The sequence below is a fragment of the Dreissena polymorpha genome, chromosome 1 (assembly GCF_020536995.1).
Source record: "Dreissena polymorpha isolate Duluth1 chromosome 1, UMN_Dpol_1.0, whole genome shotgun sequence".
Taxonomy (NCBI): domain Eukaryota; kingdom Metazoa; phylum Mollusca; class Bivalvia; order Myida; family Dreissenidae; genus Dreissena; species Dreissena polymorpha.
Window position 1 is genome coordinate 69,456,252 of NC_068355.1, and position 20,457 is coordinate 69,476,708.

General features: G+C 35.3%; 1 protein-coding gene across 5 annotated transcripts in view; it reads left to right on the plus strand.

Moving 5' to 3' along the window:
• The first annotated feature begins 11,105 nt into the window (after nt 1-11,105).
• The window catches only part of LOC127834082 (F-box only protein 31-like), a 41,285-nt gene continuing 31,933 nt past the window's right edge, over nt 11,106-20,457 (plus strand). The window contains exons 1-4 of one of the 5 annotated variants that reach the window (XM_052359684.1): nt 11,106-11,373; nt 12,769-12,828; nt 13,258-13,334; nt 18,242-18,324. In XM_052359684.1, coding sequence (XP_052215644.1) covers nt 13,289-13,334; nt 18,242-18,324 — 129 coding nt within the window. In that variant the 5' untranslated portion in view covers nt 11,106-11,373; nt 12,769-12,828; nt 13,258-13,288. Of the gene's footprint in view, nt 11,374-11,424; nt 11,578-12,768; nt 12,829-13,257; nt 13,335-18,156; nt 18,325-20,457 lie in introns of those variants that run through there. The other 4 variants (XM_052359674.1, XM_052359692.1, XM_052359698.1 and 1 more) reach the window with 4 other exon arrangements.

The following is a 20,457-nucleotide window of genomic DNA, read 5'->3' on the forward strand; positions in this document are numbered from 1 at the left end:
TATAATGAAATAACACTGCATGACTCTGAAATTTATGTTATGTACTACATAAATGCGTGTACAGGAATACCGTTTTTATAAAACACAAGGTAAACAGGTAAGTTGGCAATGCTTTTGAATATGCTGTCTTCCGTTTGAGTCATGTGGAGACGACCTTTGGAAGCGTTCTTTTGTGGTTTGCCTCTGAAATACATGATTGTCGATACACACACTTCGTGTGAACAAGTAATTTGACATACATCTATAACACGTTGTAGTTGTTTACAATGCAAATGCGAAATAGTGGGAGAAAAATTGAACAGTTCTTTGCAATTGTTTTGCACACCGTTAAGGTCTGACGGTATTAGCATAAAATGAATTGAGAGTTTAAACGAAAGTTATTCACATGCTTATGCTTTCATGGAATTATATGGAAATGCAATGCATACAATCACGAACACATCCATATTGGAAAATCATTAACAACGATCGCAAAATGTCATTCAACATGATATAATTCTTTGTATGACATGGACATGAATCTTTGGAAGTATTGCATCTATCTGCTTTCAGATTTTGAAAGATACTTCAACAGTTCTCGGTTAAATAAAGGCCTGTCAGATTGTATACACTAGCGTCCACACCAAGCACTTCACGGGGTTATAGTCTTAGAGTTCAAGTGTTTGAAGTATAGCTCTTGATCGCTCCTTATAAACCTAGTATACTGCACTCATTACGTCGTCCGTCTTTAGAGTCGGTTCCACTTAATCAGCGCCCCATACAAGACAACGACGGCAATTCAAATCCCTAAAGCTGATTCATGTTATGATTGTTAACGTTCAGTTTCCTGACAGTACAAGCCAGAGGCTGGTTTTGGAAATGTGTATGCCTCAATTGTGATATTGTTATTAATAACGTCTTATACATGCATGAACGTGTATGTTTTATTTCGAGGAAGCGCATAGGCAAGGGTAATCATCAAAAATACACATACCCTTCAAAGTCATCACTAAATTTTCTACTATTCAACTAGATCTAGTACGCATGACAAAGTTATTTCAAAACGTATATGCAGCATAACATGTTTTGTATAGTCGGTTCAGTCTAGTCTTCGGATGGTGTCAAACAAACTGACCTTGAAAGCATGGATGCGCTCCGTAAAAAAAAACTGAGAATGTGTACATTTAGCAAACATTACTCAAAAAGGGATAACCACACTGGTAAGAATCGACAAAGCTGAGTATTACCTAAAATCATACTCAGTATTTTTGGTTTTAGACTCAAGATAGAACACGTTTCCAACTGTCGTGAACTAATCTAAAGGAACCTTTTCACGTTTTGGTAAATTGACAAAATTAAAAAACTGTTTCAGATTCGCAAATTTTCGTTGTAGTTGATATGTGCGAACAAACAGTAATACTGAACATTTACCAAGCAATTAAAATGTATGCATTATATGCATCGGTTTAAAACCTGACATGTATAAAGCGTTGCAATGCAAAACGATGGAATAATTTGGAGAGTTCTTTTTCTGTCGTTATATTTTTCGACACTACGAGGATTTTTTTATATAAAGTATAAAATACGTCATTCATTGTATGAGCACGGAAGGCCGAGTGGTATAAGCGTTAGACTTTTTACTGCATGGGTCAGTGGTTCGAGTACAGTTGAGTGTTACTTTTTCGTTCTTTAATTTTCTTGATGTATTTTACTGGAGCATTTTAGTTCCAATGTTTACATTTATCAATATAAAGCATTTTATAACAAACTTCAATACATGCCAAAATCTGTGAAAAGGTCCCTTCAATCTTGGAAGATAAAATGCCGAATTTCAGACACTATATGAAAGTTAAGGAGATGATTGTAAATAAAAAGCACATGTCCACATCTAGTTAGGCTGTTTGCTATTCTACTGTCTCGCTGTTTAGAGTCTATATATCCGCATAGTTATCTTTCAATGCTCTCAGCTATAGTGTTCCAATTTGGTATACCATTTACGTTAATTAACGTTAATTAACTCTTCAACCAGCTCAATCACAATTATATTGCGAATGTAATATAGTTAACTGTCGTGATATATATAGGTCAAAGCTCATTCAAGAAACAGTGTATTTACATATCTTAAGATAGTCGAAGAGCGTATTTTCGGTTAATGAAAGCTTATTCATCCTTAAGTTAAGATATTACATCATAATTAGTTTGTGTAAAGGGAAAGGGGGATTCGTCAAGTGCTCTGATAAACAGTATAGTTATGTACATAATATAAGCACAATACTACAAAAAGACATGCTAAGTAAAAAAATCGACTTAATTTTTGTGTTTTTAAATTGTGTATAACAAATGGACACTTTTTTGTTGTTCGCGTAGCGAAGAGCTAATGTTGTTAATGATTTTTATGTCCCCACTATAGTAGTGGGGGACATATTGTTTTTGCCCTGTCTGTTGGTCTGTCTGTTGGTCTGTCTGTTGGTCTGTCTGTTTGCGCCAACTTCAACATTTTGCAATACATACTTTTGCAATATTGAAGATAGCAACTTGATATTTGGCATGCATGTGCATCTCATGGAGCTGCACATTTTGAGTGGTGAAAGGTCAAGGTCAAGGTCATCCTTATTTTATTTTTATTTTTTTAAATCAGAGTTTATTTACAGGTCCTACCGGTCTCTTCACGAGGTCTTTGCGGTCCGACCTGCACCACTACTGAAAATTTCAAGTCAGTTCGGCTTATCTACGGAGAGCCTACTACCCGCCACACCTGTCGTATCCGCGGGAAAAAGAGTTGTATAATTTATGCAAGAGGTTTGAGTTCTCCAGCTATTTTCATTCACAAATGGAAACATTATGTGAATATCGTGTTAAATGGAATATTTTTGAACGGAGCTTATATAGAAAAGAATCAATAAACAATGTTTGTATTATACGTGTCGCGGAAGAAATTATTTATGAATGATTAAAAATAGTCCACTATTAATGACGTAGTACAGGTCATTCATAATCTGAGGCTATTAATAGATTCGGGAAAACAACGCAATAGTATAAGGTTACGCTTGTTTATATTCTCAATTTATAAAACGTTGAACATGAGTTCAACAATAACTTCAGGGATACGATAGACAACAACAAAATGCTTCATAATCGCTTAAACCGAATATCAAAACAATCAAATGTAATAAGAGTTATTCGTTTCGTAATCTTGTTCATGTTTCTACAGCGGGGTTAAATTTGATATTTCTGGGAAACGTTCTTTTGTTCTCAATAGATAGCGGCGATCTATTGTATTGACGGGTGCCAACAACGCAATAATAAAGTTAAGCTTGTTTGTATTCACAGTTCTCAATTTATAAAATGTTGAACATGAGCTCACCAATTACTACAGGTATACTATAGACAACCTCAAAAATGCTTTATAATCGCTAAAACCGAAAAATTAAAAACAACTAAATATAACAAGAAATAGCTTTTAAAAAGGTAGTCGGCGTAAATGCTGACTTTGAAATAAAGTTTGCAATTTACGTTTCTAAATAAATAAACTGAAAATAAAAGTTTAACTATTGTGTTTTTATTCACGTGTAGGTCTCATATTCACCGCCTGAAATGTGTGTTATAATTGTCAAACCACAAATTAGTGTGTGTAGATAAAAAAAATCCTACGGGAGTGCACATCATATGTGTCCTCACATGCCTTATTATGAGTATATTTCTTCTCCATCGAAATATATCGTATGTTAATATTTGATTTAAAAGCAGTTTTCTTTTGACACATTGAAATCAGACTTTCATAGCCGCGTCATGCGAACATGGCTCCTATGCGTTTCGGACAGCGTATCTTAAACCCAATATGTACATTTGCGCAGTCTGGTCAGGGGAGATGCTATTCGCTATAAAATCACTCAATGTGTTATGGTATCATTATGTTTCTCCTGACCAGACTGAGAGATGCGCAGGCTGAATGGGCTATATATATGATTGGCGCATATGGAATAAAACCCATTTTCGCATGACGAGGGTCATTAAAAATCTCATTGCGAATTGTAAATGTCACATTTTAGAACAATGCTTTTTGATACAAAATTGAATTCAAAAATAGCAAACTTGTAAATAAGGGCAGCCTATCAAGGCGTTCAGGAACGATTTCCAGACGTGCTGACCGAGGACGGCAAACATTGCGGTTGGATAATTAAACTATTTTCCTCTTATCGTGATACTATACTATTTCGGTTATATTTGTTTTCTCTTCTTGAAAGCAAAACTGTGTTTATTGATAGTCAATTATATATTCCCCGGGCGATTAAGTGAACGAGTACTGACCCTGAAATTCTTCCAGATGGGTTTAAATGCGTAATTGTAACTGGGCCACAATTTGTAACGTTTGAACATACATAGAGTAATCCGGAATTTCTTACATTTAACAGTGCTACATCGTTTGCGATGAGCACAGACATGGTGATGTAGTCAAAGTTCAGAGGTTTTATCTCGAATCAGCCTATGAAATATTCGAATATATTCATGCGTGTCTGCTGGCGTTATGTGAGAGTCATTTAAGGTGAAAAGCTGGGTAAAACAGCTTTGCCGAAAAAACGCAATAGTGCTTTATACCTATGTTTAGGTCAGAGTTGTTGACACCGTGTGAACTGCTAGGGTAACAAGTAATGCATAAACAACAAAGAACGGGTCAACAGGGCTGTCTTTATGACTACCTAATTCGTGAGTAAAAAGTATTGCTCGCAGATTATTTTTTTATTTTCATCAATTATCTTATTGTATATATTTGAATTTGTATATGGGGTCAAAATCAGAAGTTTTGTACATGGAATTTTCATCATGAAATTATATTCTTAGTGATATACACGATGATAGGGCGAATACCACAACTTTTCCGCTCACCGTCGAAATTTTATACTTCTGACAAGTGCACCGTATCCTTTTGACGAAAAGTAACATTGCGGACAAAGACCAATCCGGTAAGTAGGTGACAAAATGTTTTATTATAAGACACTGAACAATGATTGCCACTTGCGAAGCACTCCACCGAATTTCTGAACCAATATGTCGTCTATTTAAAAGTTTACTAGTCGTTTTATATTTAGCATGACTTTGAACAAGTGTTTACAAAAAGTCGTGTCGCGCTCGACACCATTCGTACTTGTGAGAAAAATGTAATAATCCGATTATTTTCGATGTGTCAGACCTGCTGTGACAGACTTAAATCATTGTATATATAAAAAGAACATGCCATACGAAGCTGTTTGTTTCAATATCTGTTAAAGGCCTAATTTTGGTGAAAACATGCATCACTTACATAAAAATCGATGCACCGCGCAACACTGATAATAAGCACCGTATATATATTCAATGTAACTGAAATTCGTGGCACCGCTAACTTCTGCACGTGGTTTTAAATGATAAGCTATAACAAGCCATCGTGAGCTTAATTTATTTACGATAATCTTCCATTTATCAAAGTTACATGTCCCAAATTTTATCATGAAAATGATTACATGCTTGCACCAAAAAAAGGGATCGATTGTCTTGCTTTCCATTACGTGGAGGGCACATGTTTAAGTCTCATGTTTCAATTTATCTTTATTGTTGTGGTATAATACAATCATAATTGATAATTATTATTTATTGATTTCAGATTCATAATCCGTAAATGAAAAGATGTCAAGCTACGATTATAGAAAGGTATAGGCAAATGTTGGTGTAAAACTAACCGAAAGAAATAATAAATTAAATTATCTATAGAGTGTGCATTGTGATGTTGCATTGGTTACATTTACTGAAATATGACTTTGGTGTTTTTGGCCAAAACCAACGGTATATACCAAATATGCTCTCGACTACTTAAATCAGAAAAAAGCGGTTACAATTATAAAAAACAACTTGTTTTGAGACTGTCTATAGAAGCTTGTGAGTGCACGTCTCCATAGATAAGACATTACAGCGCGGTCCGTTTTTACGAGATGTAAAGGGTTCGAATCATATATAGTTATTTCCGTCAAGTATTAAATAAATAAATTGAAACCCAAATATGTTCAAAGTACACTGTAATATTGCTTTGAAACGGTTTGTACACTTGTTTACCATCGTGATTCAGTATGAAGCCATTATTTGACATTGTTTTAATAAATATTGTGCTTTATATTTGTTAACAATTATGACCCCAAACATGAATCTTAACACTTTTCCGTGAAATAATCTATGCACAACTCTCCAGAATTTCATGGTGTCTTCTTTGTATGTCATCATTGAGGTTATCGGTAGACCGTACCACCTGACAGCATCCAGAAACACTAGCAGAGCAATATTTGTCAGCGGAAACTTGTTGTTACATACCAAATTGATAAAGTTACAAAAGTCATAGCATAAATTTGCCGAGTGTAATTTTTGAAAGAAACCTGGTAATAGATGTGTCACTTTTTCAGTCATGTTTTCTAAACTGCTATTTTCAAATAATTTCTTTTATGATGATCTTGCTTTCTTGGTTTTCCGTTTGTGTGGAGCATTAACAATATTGTCATGGAAGGCTGGGCGGCACTGATCAGTTGGTGTCTCTGTGACATACGTCGAGCTGGTACATGCCGGTTGACGGTCGCCTGGAGATGCGCTGGTTTCATATTCAGCACCGAGAGGAAAAAGGCTCCGTTTCTTTTTTTTTGGTTTGTTTAAACATACATTGGAACGTCTCTTCCATCTGAAAGAAAAAATATCAAAATAAAGCGGTGCCAAAAAATCATAAAGATGCGGTGCCTTTACGGACATTGTTGAGCGGTGTCCATATTTCTATAATGTCAGTGTTGAGCGGTGCCTACTTGCTAACACGTGTAAATGTAAAAATCACAGTTATATTCAATAAAGCATGTCATAATGTGTTGTAAATTGATTCTTCTACCATAAAATACCGTTTAACCAAAAAAATCTTTCATTTAAAATGTTAAAAATCTGCAAAAAATACGATTTTTCGCGTCATGAAAGTCACTTCTTTCAAGACATGCTCAAATTGTTTTCAAAGTGTTGAAGTTAAAAGCGACTCAATTTTGATGCGGTAAACGGCAATTATATGTAAAGTGTATACTTCGTTCGATGGAATATCTTTTTATTATCAATTTACCTTCTATCTTGTTTTTTTCTTTCATTTCTGTACTCGCCAAAAAGGTTGAGGCCATGTTTTTGACAGAACGATACGGTGCGCTTGTCAGAAGTATAAAATTTCGACGGTGAGCGGAAAAGTTGTGGTATTCGCCCTATCATCGTGATATAAGTATTCGATATTCCAACAATATTAATTTAATATGATGGTGATTGCAAATTGTCTATATATTTTTTCACTTGTAAGTCCCATATTCATCGCATGAAATGTGTGTTATAATTGTCAAACCACAAACTAGTGTATACACGATGATAGGGCGAATACCACAACTTTTCCGCTCACCGTCGAAATTTTATACTTCTGACAAGCGCACCGTATCGTTCTGTCAAAAACATGGCCTCAACCTTTTTGGCGAGTACAGAAATGAAAGAAAAAAACAAGATAGAAGGTAAATTGATAATAAAAAGATATTCCATCGAACGAAGTATACACTTTACATATAATTGCCGTTTACCGCATCAAAATTGAGTCGCTTTTAACTTCAAAACTTTGAAAACAATTTGAGCATGTCTTGAAAGAAGTGACTTTCATGACGCGAAAAATCGTATTTTTTGCAGATTTTAAACATTTTAAATGAAAGATTTTTTTGGTTAAACGGTATTTTATGGTAGAAGAATCAATTTACAACACATTATGACATGCTTTATTGAATATAACTGTGATTTTTACATTTACACGTGTTAGCAAGTATGCACCGCTCAACACTGACATTATAGAAATATGGACACCGCTCAACAATGTCCGTAAAGGCACCGCATCTTTATGATTTTTTGGCACCGCTTTATTTTGATATTTTTTCTTTCAGATGGAAGAGACGTTCCAATGTATGTTTAAACAAACCAAAAAACAAGAAACGGAGCCTTTTTCCTCTCGGTGCTGAAAATGAAACCAGCGCATCTCCAGGCGACCGTCAACCGGCATGTACCAGCTCGACGTATGTCACAGAGACACCAACTGATCAGTGCCGCCCAGCCTTCCATGACAATATTGTTAATGCTCCACACAAACGGAAAACCAAGAAAGCAAGATCATCATAAAAGAAATTATTTGAAAATAGCAGTTTAGAAAACATGACTGAAAAAGTGACACATCTATTACCAGGTTTCTTTCAAAAATTACACTCGGCAAATTTATGCTATGACTTTTGTAACTTTATCAATTTGGTATGTAACAACAAGTTTCCGCTGACAAATATTGCTCTGCTAGTGTTTCTGGATGCTGTCAGGTGGTACGGTCTACCGATAACCTCAATGATGACATACAAAGAAGACACCATGAAATTCTGGAGAGTTGTGCATAGATTATTTCACGGAAAAGTGTTAAGATTCATGTTTGGGGTCATAATTGTTAACAAATATAAAGCACAATATTTATTAAAACAATGTCAAATAATGGCTTCATACTGAATCACGATGGTAAACAAGTGTACAAACCGTTTCAAAGCAATATTACAGTGTACTTTGAACATATTTGGGTTTCAATTTATTTATTTTAATACTTGACGGAAATAACTATATATGATTCGAACCCTTTACATCTCGTAAAAACGGACCGCGCTGTAATGTCTTATCTATGGAGACGTGCACTCACAAGCTTCTATAGACAGTCTCAAAACAAGTTGTTTTTTATAATTGTAACCGCTTTTTTCTGATTTAAGTAGTCGAGAGCATATTTGGTATATACCGTTGGTTTTGGCCAAAAACACCAAAGTCATATTTCAGTAAATGTAACCAATGCAACATCACAATGCACACTCTATAGATAATTTAATTTATTATTTCTTTCGGTTAGTTTTACACCAACATTTGCCTATACCTTTCTATAATCGTAGCTTGACATCTTTTCATTTACGGATTATGAATCTGAAATCAATAAATAATAAATATCAATTATGATTGTATTATACCACAACAATAAAGATAAATTGAAACATGAGACTTAAACATGTGCCCTCCACGTAATGGAAAGCAAGACAATCGATCCCTTTTTTTGGTGCAAGCATGTAATCATTTTCATGATAAAATTTGGGACATGTAACTTTGATAAATGGAAAATTATCGTAAATAAATTAAGCTCACGATGGCTTGTTATAGCTTATCATTTAAAACCACGTGCAGAAGTTAGCGGTGCCACGAATTTCAGTTACATTGAATATATATACGGTGCTTATTATCAGTGTTGCGCGGTGCATCGATTTTTATGTAAGTGATGCATGTTTTCACCAAAATTAGGCCGTTAACAGATATTGAAACAAACAGCTTCGTATGGCATGTTCTTTTTATATATACAATGATTTAAGTCTGTCACAGCAGGTCTGACACATCGAAAATAATCGGATTATTACATTTTTCTCACAAGTACGAATGGTGTCGAGCGCGACACGACTTTTTGTAAACACTTGTTCAAAGTCATGCTAAATATAAAACGACTAGTAAACTTTTAAATAGACGACATATTGGTTCAGAAATTCGGTGGAGTGCTTCGCAAGTGGCAATCATTGTTCAGTGTCTTATATTAAAACATTTTGTCACCTACTTACCGGATTGGTCTTTGTCCGCAATGTTACTTTTCGTCAAAAGGATACGGTGCACTTGTCAGAAGTATAAAATTTCGACGGTGAGCGGAAAAGTTGTGGTATTCGCCCTATCATCGTGGTATATGTATATAAAAATTATACTACGGGAGTCAGGGGGTTTTCTGCCTATTTTGGGAAAAGGAGTCTGACCAAATTGGAATTTTTGCTTCGATGAAACGGCTCATTTGGGAAAAAATTGTGAATTTATCATGCTTAAATAATTCAGTGGTTTAACAAATATATTTTTTTTAATTTGTTATTTTGTCTTCTTTATATAACAGATGCAATATTGGGCATGTTCAACGTTTATTCAAGTACTGCAGTTTTGTTTTTCAGTTACAGTTACACTCTGAGATAAGAACTGTACAGTCAAAACCTTATAGCAGATATTTTTGACAAAACAAACACTGGTTAGTCACACCAGTTATAAGACACTTCATTCTTAAAAATAATTTTTTTTTGGGGGGGGGGGATTGGGATTTTTTATACTTTCGGTTTGGGATCGGGTCCGTTTGCTTTGGGAGGGCCTCCGTTTTCCGGAGGCGCAGACAGTGCTGAAAACCCTCTGGGAGTGCACATCATATGTGTCCTCACATGCCTTATAATGAGTATATTTCTTCACTATTTCTTTTTTCTTATACGTTTATTTTTGTTGCATGCAAAATATTATGCTCTTAATGTGCACTTGTACTTAATTTGTGTTTTATGTACTTTAACTATGTGCTTTAACATGTACTTTAAATGCTTATATACTATGCTTAATCTTTCTTTTAGCTTTAAGGTATCCTTTGTATTATATGTTTGTGTTTTGTTGCATGCAAAATATTATGCTCTTACTGTAGACTTGTACTTAATTTGTGTTTCATGTGCTTTAACATGTACTTTAAATGCTTATATAATATGCTTAATCTTTTTAGCTCATTTATACTTGTTATACTATATACAGATGTTTTTCGGGAAATAGCTCATGAGCTAATGTTTACTGTTGTTCATATCCGACGTTAAATAAAAATTCTTGTATCTTGTATCTTGTATATTCAGTTCTCATTACCATTATCTTCATACTTTATATGCTTTCAGAACGTCTAAAAGGGCCATGTTGTTGTTATTTTGTCTAAGTTATCTCTATAAAATAAATAGGATGATAAAAAGTGCACACAAATCTCGACCCGTGCGTTATGACACGCTTTTTATAAATTTGAATTGCGTGTGTTGATTTCAAACTTGCGATTAATTATGAAAAATTAGTTGCGTCTTGAATTATGCAATAGAGAACAACTACAATGCCGTCAGCGCTTTGATTAGGGTTTGGGGAGGGGGTAGCAGCTGAGGGGTGCAACTTAATGCCAAGTGCCTGTGGCAAAAAGCGCAGTTCTCTTCTTTGTTGGAACGTCAAGTATCCCATAATTTATATAATACAAATTAAACCGAAAACATATAATTCGTCCGGAAACCAGCACTGCGACGTGAGGAAACGGGCTCGAAACTGCCTCGTAGCGAAACCTTCATTAGAGTTTCGCGATGTTTTTCACGGAATTACCACCGGAAATTCTGTCGCATATATTGAGTTTTCTCAATGGAGTAGCAATCACAAAGTTATCATTAACATGCAAACTTATGTATCAGATGTCTGAGTGTGACATATTATGGAAACAACGCTGTTTACATGGTAATCTTGATTGTTTATCAAACTGATAGTATGTTCCGGATTATTTGTAATTCGGATGTCAACTTAGCTTATCAAACCCCAACTCTACTGTTGAGATGAATGTGAAAGCTTAACGTTGTTTATCACTGTAAAGACGCTGATGTTAATTACGATATGATAAATTAAACGGTCATCTATATTACCAGTAGTAACAAGGTTTAAGTAGTGAGTATACTCGTTTGTTATATAACTGAATGAGTTGTGGAGGTTTTGTCACTCTGCTGTTTCGTACCTGTTATATTCGTGTAGCAAATGGGAAGTGCTTAGTCCCAATAGTAATATAAACCTGATATTATAGTAGATATAAATAATATTACCTTGTAAATTGATAATTAGTATAAATAATCCATTAAAACACTGCCATTATTTACGATAATGGATATATGTGTGTAGGAATTTTGTTAACACGGGCGTCTGCCATAGTTAGGAACTGTACAGAAAGTTTGTAAATCGGAACCAATCGGTATATCTCGGAAAATCATTGATAAATGCATTTGTTGTGTTAATGCTTAGGGCCAAAGACCTATAAAATACATTATATGTATTCTATAGGTCTTTGTTAGGGCCAAGTAATTTCGGCACATCAAATATCAACTTGTGTAAACACTTGCTCAATTAACCGTTAAACTCCACCTCCCTTCTCTGCAAAAGTTTCAAAGGCGGAGCTATGCAAGTGCTATTATAAAATTGGACGAATGCCATTGAGTAACAAACACATGATTGGTTTGGCACGTTGATTGCTAGACAAAGGAAGTCAATTTTGTCTTTGGCGGCGAGAAAAATGTGTCGCTTTATTGCTTCAGACGGGAAGCGGCTTTCCTATGATGACTTCAAACTGTCAATTCACTTAGAGTGTAAATTTTCAGAAGACTATAACTGACTTTTTGTTTTCAATTCCTGTAAAAAAAAAATGATAACATTAAACTTTGGTTAAAATTATTAAAATAAAGCAAAAACGAATTTGAAAAATATGATTAAATTAATTTGCGTCAGTTCAAATAAGACGTTTTGCGTTGTAAATCAACAATTTTTTTATGACAACAACAATTTCAACAAACATAACCGCGATGATGTGGGGATCTACCTGTTTTTTTTTCATGAAAGATCTCATAAGTCGAGTAAGAGCAAACAAATCATTTGTGTAAGAGTAGTTTATCTTATATAAGATTTATGAAACAGGCATCACATTGCGTAATGGTGCACATCGAATTACGGAAATGATGCGCACTTTTTCGTGCTGGGAAAACAACACACTGCGCACCTTTATCCCGATCTCTGTAAGAGTGACACTGAAAATATGATAAAGGATATTATAATGACATATATAATAGATAAAACTATTGCTTTTTATTTCAGAGTACAAATTTACTTGTCTTGAAGGATGGAATCTTTCATTTAAAGAAGTTTATGCGAAAGGTATATTGATATGAATGATACCATTTCTGATAATGTTTATTTCTTCTATAATATTTGGCTGATTATATTGATTTTCTAAATGATATGAGCTACGCTCTGTGAAAAGGGGGTTTAAGGCATGTGCATAAAGTGTTGTCCCAGATTAGCCTGTGAAGTCTGCTAATCAGGGATGACACTTTCCGCCTAAACCTAATTTTTGCTAAGAAGAGACTTTCTTTAAACCAAAAATTTCATTAAACCTGAAATTGTTGTCCCTGATTAGCCTGTGCAGACTTCACAGATTAATCTGGGATGACACTTCACGCACATGCATTAAATCCCCTTTTCACAGGGCATGACCCATATGTGTCTTGGGATAAGTGTGTAAAAGAATGGTGCTTATTGTAACCGTTGTGGTTTACTGTGTGTCATTTACTGATTCCTTTACAGTTCTTCACAAATATGGTTTTTTGCATGGCCTATGGAAGATAAGGACAGACTGTTATGGTGGACTCGTACAAGTGCAGGTAAGTGAACATTTAAAAAGTAGAAAGTGAAGTGAACAGTGGTATCATTATGCTTAGCCCATTTAAACCTCATTTATCTCACCATCATATTGTAAGTAAAAAATAAACAGCACTATTGTTGTATACAGCAAACACAGGTAGTAAAGTGACATCAGTTTAAGATGCATTATTTACCAAATACTGTAATTACTTAAAGTTTTCGGACACTTAAAAATAATTTTAAAAAATCGTGTCCGAAAACTTAGATACGAAAAATATTCAAAAATTACCGGTGTCCGAAAATTTAGAGGCAAAATTAAGGTGTCCGAATGTTATAATTATATTGAAATAAATGCAATAAATCAATGTACAGTAATCTTCTTGTGATTAAATCTTCTTTTTCTGCTTAAAAATAAATGCATATTTACAGCTTTGCTAACTCTTGCCTGAAATGATGTAGAACAAAGACCTATATATATAGTGTATTATAGGTCTTTGTGTAGAACAAAAACGTTAAAACAGAAAATCAGTCCTTGGACGACACTATTGAAATGCGGTTGGGTGAATCCATTTCTTTCTACGGTATACATGTTTAGTTACCCAATTACGCGAATGTAATGGTCCATTGTCCTCAGGCATAAATCTGCAGGTTTTATGATCTTAATCCCTTTGTAAAAATCCATTATCGAAGTGTCACAAGATAAGCGAAAACAGGGCCGAAGTCTGTAGATATTGCGGTAAAATATACTGTCCGAAATTAAAGAGACTTTAATTATGGAAGAAAACCCATATGTCCGAAAATTTAGAGTCACGAAAAATATTTTTTTTTGCTAAAAAAGAGGGTGTCCGAAAACTTAGAGTGTCCGAAAACTTAAGAGTAATAAAGGTAGTTAGAGCTATACTTCTCATCCAAATAACGGTGACACTGTCAGTTGGTGAGTAATGCTGTTTAAAGTAAACATGCATCACCTTTGTTTCTACTGCAAGCACTCATTTTATACTTATGTCGTTATATGAGGTCAATTACCAGTTTCCATAACTCTGACAAGTAATTTAGCAGAATTATGTGACTTACACTTTTTGTACTTTCAGGTTAACATAACATAACATAAGTTTTATTTAGTAATACAAGGCCTCCGGCCCAAAATACAAGCTATGTTTTACGTTCACACAATGTTTCCGTTTACGAAATTAAACTATAAAGATACAAACAGTATATATAGAAATATTATACAATTATGTTTAAAGCTTCTATGATAGTTCAAACGCGCTTTTCAGAAAACGACTTAGTGCATAAATGCCTCTCTGAGAAGAGTCTGACATTATACGAATAAATAATGCTTCTGATGGATCAGAATGAAGCCACTCTTCCAGAAAGTATTTATGTCTAAGCTGTTTAACTTTTTCACATACTAATAGGAAATGCAATTCATCGTCTATAACATAAATATTTTTGGTTTGACAGTATTGACAAAATCTGAACTGGCGGTCAATTTTCATGTGACGCCCTTTCTCGATCATTAGGTTGTGGCTAGAACAACGAAAGTTTGATAGCGTTTTCATCAAAATGTAGGTTAAAGGTATAGAGAGGTATCTTTCTGGGTGTAAGATGCTTTTGTAAAGTTTATAACTAATCGCTTTTGGTGAGGAGTTTATACTAGCCAATATTTTCTGCTTAGCACAGTCTTTTAGTCTGTCTTGGAAAAGTTTCAAGAACGCCACAGTGTTTCCAACGTCTCCGTGTATCCACGCATACCCAAATCCATATTGGAATAGTAACCTCTTCACTTGCGTAGCCCATGTAGTGCGTCCAGCCTCGTCTAATTGTCGTAGCATATTGTAACACCGTTTCGGGTATCGATTTACTGGCATCTGCGTGAGTTTACACCAGTATTTCACACATCTGTTCATATATGTTACGAATAGTGGATATCTCCCACATTCACTTAGCGCGAAAAAGTCGGCCACATTTCTATTAAGACAAGCTATACGTTTACAAAACCTTATTTGCACGTTTTCAATTTGCTCACAATACTGGTATCCCCACACCTCTGCCGAGTACGTAAGTATAGGTTTCACTACTGAATCGAACAATTTAAATGCTTCATGGTGGTGAAAATAACCGAAGTGTTTCTGTTGGTTCAGTATGGAGTTGACTGCCTTAAGCGCCTGGAGGCTAAGGATCTCTTTTGTTTTAGTCCATAGTAGTTTTGGCGTAAAGTAAGACCCGAGATATTTATAAAAAGGGACTGTTTCTAATTGCACTCCTTTATACGTCCAAGATTCGTATGCCCGTAGTGGTCCTCCGTTTCAAAACACCATGATTTTCGATTTGTCAATGTTTATTTGCATTCCTGTTGAATCACAAAAGGAGGCCACATGATTAATCGATCGCTGAAGATTGATGACAGTATCTGCTACGCATGCGACATCATCAGCAAAAAGGAAACCAGGAATCTTTTAATCGTAACCGGTTATTTTTACCCCGCAATCACTTGCAGATTTCAAGTAATCTATAAGGTCGTTTATATAAAGGGAGAAAACTATTGTTGAACTAACACAGCCTTGTTTAGTTCCCTTTTCACAACAAATGCATCGGTTAGATAGTTTCCGATTTTAATACGCGATTTCAGTTGTCTATACTGTTGTCTTTGGATGTGCACAAATATCGAATGCCTTAAAAAAGTCGATATAAAATACATATATTCTGCCGCCTTACTTTTGTATGACGGATTGCAAATTGAAAATATTGTCCACGGTCGTAAACTTTTGCTTGCAACTTCTTTATTATTTCTTAATCTAACATGCATATATATTGAATAAAAACTCCACATACATGTATGTGTCAAAGGTTTTATGAACATTCACTGACCAACACCAATAAATTTGACAAGCTATTTACTAGAATTATGTCCCCTTTTTACTTATATAACTTATAATAAGACTTCTTAAGATGTGTGTGTAAGATGACATTTTAGTTCAGGTATGACTGCAGCAAGTACTTGTCTTTGTAACTGCTTGAGATTTTCTCTTGAAACTTCCTGTATGTCTTTGGGATCATCATGGGCAGTTATTTACCAAGGTACTTCAGTCTGACCTGCATTTAAGAAAAATTGCGCCTCTTTTGTAGGTAAACGTTTGTGGATATTTGTTTGGGATCTGTATAAACAGTAACTGATTAATAAGACCTACAGCTATGACCAGTTTTTTTCAGGATTACATGTATACCCTTTACGACCTAGAAAAGTCAGGTTGAGTTTGTGTTCAAGATGAAATTCAGGTCCAAGTTGGCATGCAACAAGAACATATCTCTTAAACTTACACAGACACTCAATGAAAACTTTACACATGTCTTTAGAAACATCACATAACCCATTAATGCCTAGCGTCTAGAAAAAAGGCCTTGGCAAACAGCTTAGACCCAGATGACACAGCGCATGATGCGGCGTCTCATCAGGGTCTGCGCTGTTTGCTTAAATGAATTTCTGTAAGAAATATTCTTAATATAGAAATAAATATACTAGACATCCCTAATTTTGGACATAAATGGATCCAATTTGGAAGGAAGGGAGAGTCCACTAGGCATAAATGGGTTAAGGTCAGGGATCAAGACCAATAAATGTATCGTGGCCAAGGTCCAGGACACTGCTGCTTAAAATAGGATAGATACATGTATATTATGCTGAAATTATGTGTGTATTTTGGTTATAATATAGACTGACTACGGGAAGGTCTGATATAGACTGACTACGGGAAGGTCTGATATAGACTGACAACGGGAAGGTCTGATATAGACTGACTACGGGAAGGTCTGATATAGACTGACTACGGGAAGGTCTGATATAGACTGACTACGGGAAGGTCTGATATAGACTGACTACGGGAAGGTCTGATATAGACTGACTACAGGAAGGTCTGATATAGACTGACTACGGGAAGGTCTGATATAGACTGACTACGGGAAGGTCTGGGGCAAATGGGGTCAAAGTCTTAGTGTATGTTGCTTACGAAATAAAAATAGTTTTCGCTCTATAGCTTTAGTTCTGATGAAAGTATTGCGCATTATTAATTTATTTTGTTGATGTACATGTAGACCTATAGAAGAATTGCATTTTGGTTAATTCAAGGTCATTGTAACTTAAAGTAGACTTAAAATGTGTACCGCTCCAGAACTTAATTTGCATGTTGGTACATATACCTTAAATGAGGACCTTGCTTGGAAAGATAATTTCAATCAACAAAATTAATAAGTAAAATGTGAAAATCTTGTTTCTTGACATGGTCATATTTCTTGTTTGATTTCATTTATTAATTTTCATCTTTAAGTTTACATATGCCAATGAAATACTACATATATTCTACTTAATCAGGTTAAACTGTCCAACCCTGAAATGGCAATATATCGTCAAATAAAAACTGGACTCCTTGAATTATATTGGTACATTTATATTTAAAGATATTGCAAGTCTTGAATCTCATAGTGTATAATTCCATTATTCATATGAGTCGCGTTCTGAGAAAACTGGGCTTAATGCATGTGCGTAAAGTGTTATCCCAGATTAGCCTGTGCAGTCTGCACAGGCTAATCAGGGACGACACTTTCCGCTTTATGGTATTTTTAGTTTCAAGGAAGTCCCACCTTACCGAAAATCAAGTTAAGACGGAAGGTGTCGGCCCTGATTAGCCTGTGCAGACTGCACAGGCTAATCAATGACGACACTTTACGAACATGCATTATGCTCACTTTTCTCAGAACACGACTCATATGATCAATGGTTCAGTGACTATGATACTTTCTGATGTTTTTGAAAGAGAGCTATTTTATGTGAACCTTTAATTTCAGTACACTGATGGAAGCATAGTAGGACATGAATATTTTGGACAGCAAGACATTAATAAAGAGCTTATAAAGGCAACCTTATTTACAGTATCAGTAGAGCCCAGCAGTGGAATCTCTTTAGAATGGCATAGAAGAATGTATAAGACAACAACACCTTGCACAATAAATGCGGTAAGTTTTTAGCTCTCTTGATCAGTGAGTCCTAATGGGGATCTGTTAGGATACCCTGTTGTCGGCGGTCAGTCCTGTAAGGATACCCTGTTGCCTGTGGTCAGTCCGTCTGTTAGGATACCCTGTTGCCTGTGGTCAGTCCGTCTGTTAGGATACCCTGTTGCCTGTGGTCAGTCCGTCTGTTAGGATACCCTGTTGCCTGTGGTCAGTCCGTCTGTTAGGATACCCTGTTGCCTGTGGTCAGTCCGTCTGTTAGGATACCCTGTTGCCTGTGGTCAGTCCGTCTGTTAGGATACCCTGTTGTCGGCAGTCAGTCCTGTAAGGATACCCTGTTGCCTGTGGTCAGTCCGTCTGTTAGGATACCCTGTTGCCTGTGGTCAGTCCGTCTGTTAAGATACCCTGTTGCCTGTGGTCAGTCAGTTTGTGCGTGCCAAGACTCCCCCGCCTGAACGGCTGGGCAGACTTTCAGAAATTTCATAGAAATAAACATTAAAAAAAAAATCTCTTCTCTTTTATAAGTTGATCAATTTGTTCTAGTCCATTTGTTCCCCAGAGCTTAATATAGATAGTAATAAAAACAACTTAGAAACTATCTATAACCTTAAAGGGTTCTAATGTTTCGTGTGCAACATTGTCTTGTGGTCCTCTACAGATTTAGTTTAGCCTTTACCACAAAGATATGTATTTTGCACATTTGTAGTCGCTTAAAAATTTTATTTTAATAAAAGGCCTTTCTTCCTATAAGATTCATATTTTAAAGGCTTCATTTCCAATTCTTAGTGACCGATTAGCAACAAACAGCATAAAACCTGAACAGAATGCGAGTACCTCATAGGCTGTTCTGGTTTAAAGTTGTTTGCACATAGCCATTTTCACTTTGCTTTTGATCGAGTTGAAACAGGTTAAATCATGCCCTTGTACTTAAATCTAGCCACACTCAGGGGGTCACATGATTAATATAGACTTATATTGCAAAATTGCTCAAAAATCTAAAATATTTTACAAGAAGACCATGACAATATTTGCCTTATAACATGGAATGATAGTCTTCTATCAAGCTTGTTTCAATCAAATCCCTAGGGTAAAAATGGCCAGCCATGGAACTGTCTTGTATTTTATATAATGTTTATAACATGTAACACAGCTAAAGTAAAGACTTTAAATGAACATCTTTTTATGTCCCCCACCACCATAGTGGGGGACATATTGTTTTTGCCCTGTCTGTTGGTTTGTTTGTTGGTTTGTTTGTTTGCCCCAACTTAAAAGTGGCCTTTTCACAGATTTTGACATATTTTGAAATTTGTCATTAAATGCTTTATATAGATAAATGTAAACATTGGATCTTAAAAGTTCCAGTATAAAATCAAGAATAAACTTTAAAAGACCGGTACCAGGGCTCGAACCAGTGACCCCCGGAGTCCTGGAGGTAGTCAGAAGTAAAAACGCATTAGCCCTCTCGGCTATTCCGCCGGGTATACACAGTTTAAGTATTTTATACCTTATATAAAATTCTTCGTAGTTTCGTAAATTTAAACGACAACAACAGAACTCGCCAAATTATTCAATCATTTTGCATTGCAACGCATTATAATTTTTAGGTTTTCAAATCGTTTAGGTTTTCAAATCGTCAAAAGATACATATAATTGCTTTATTGGACTATGGTAAATGTTCAGTAATACTGTTACCTCACAAATTTCATAACTAAAACGAAAATTTGCGAATTATCTGAAACAACTTTTTTCAATTTTGTCAATTTACCACACCATGAAAAGATCCCTTAAACATTTGCCATAACTTTTGCAATATTGAATATAGCAACTTGATATTTGGCATGCATGTGTATCTCATGGCGCTGCACATTTTGAGTGGTGAAAGGTCAAGGTAATCCTTTAAGGTAAAATATATGGGTAAAAATCGCTCATTTAATGTCACTTTTGCAATATTGATGCTACCAACTTGATAATTGACATGCACGTGTACATTGTATCTCATGGAGCTGCTCATGGAGCTGCTCATTTTGAGCGGTGAAAGGTCAAGGTCATCCTTCAAGGTCAAAGGTCATATATATGGGGACATAGTGTTTCACGAACACATCGCTTGTTCAACATAAAGTAGCAAAGATTTCATTCTGG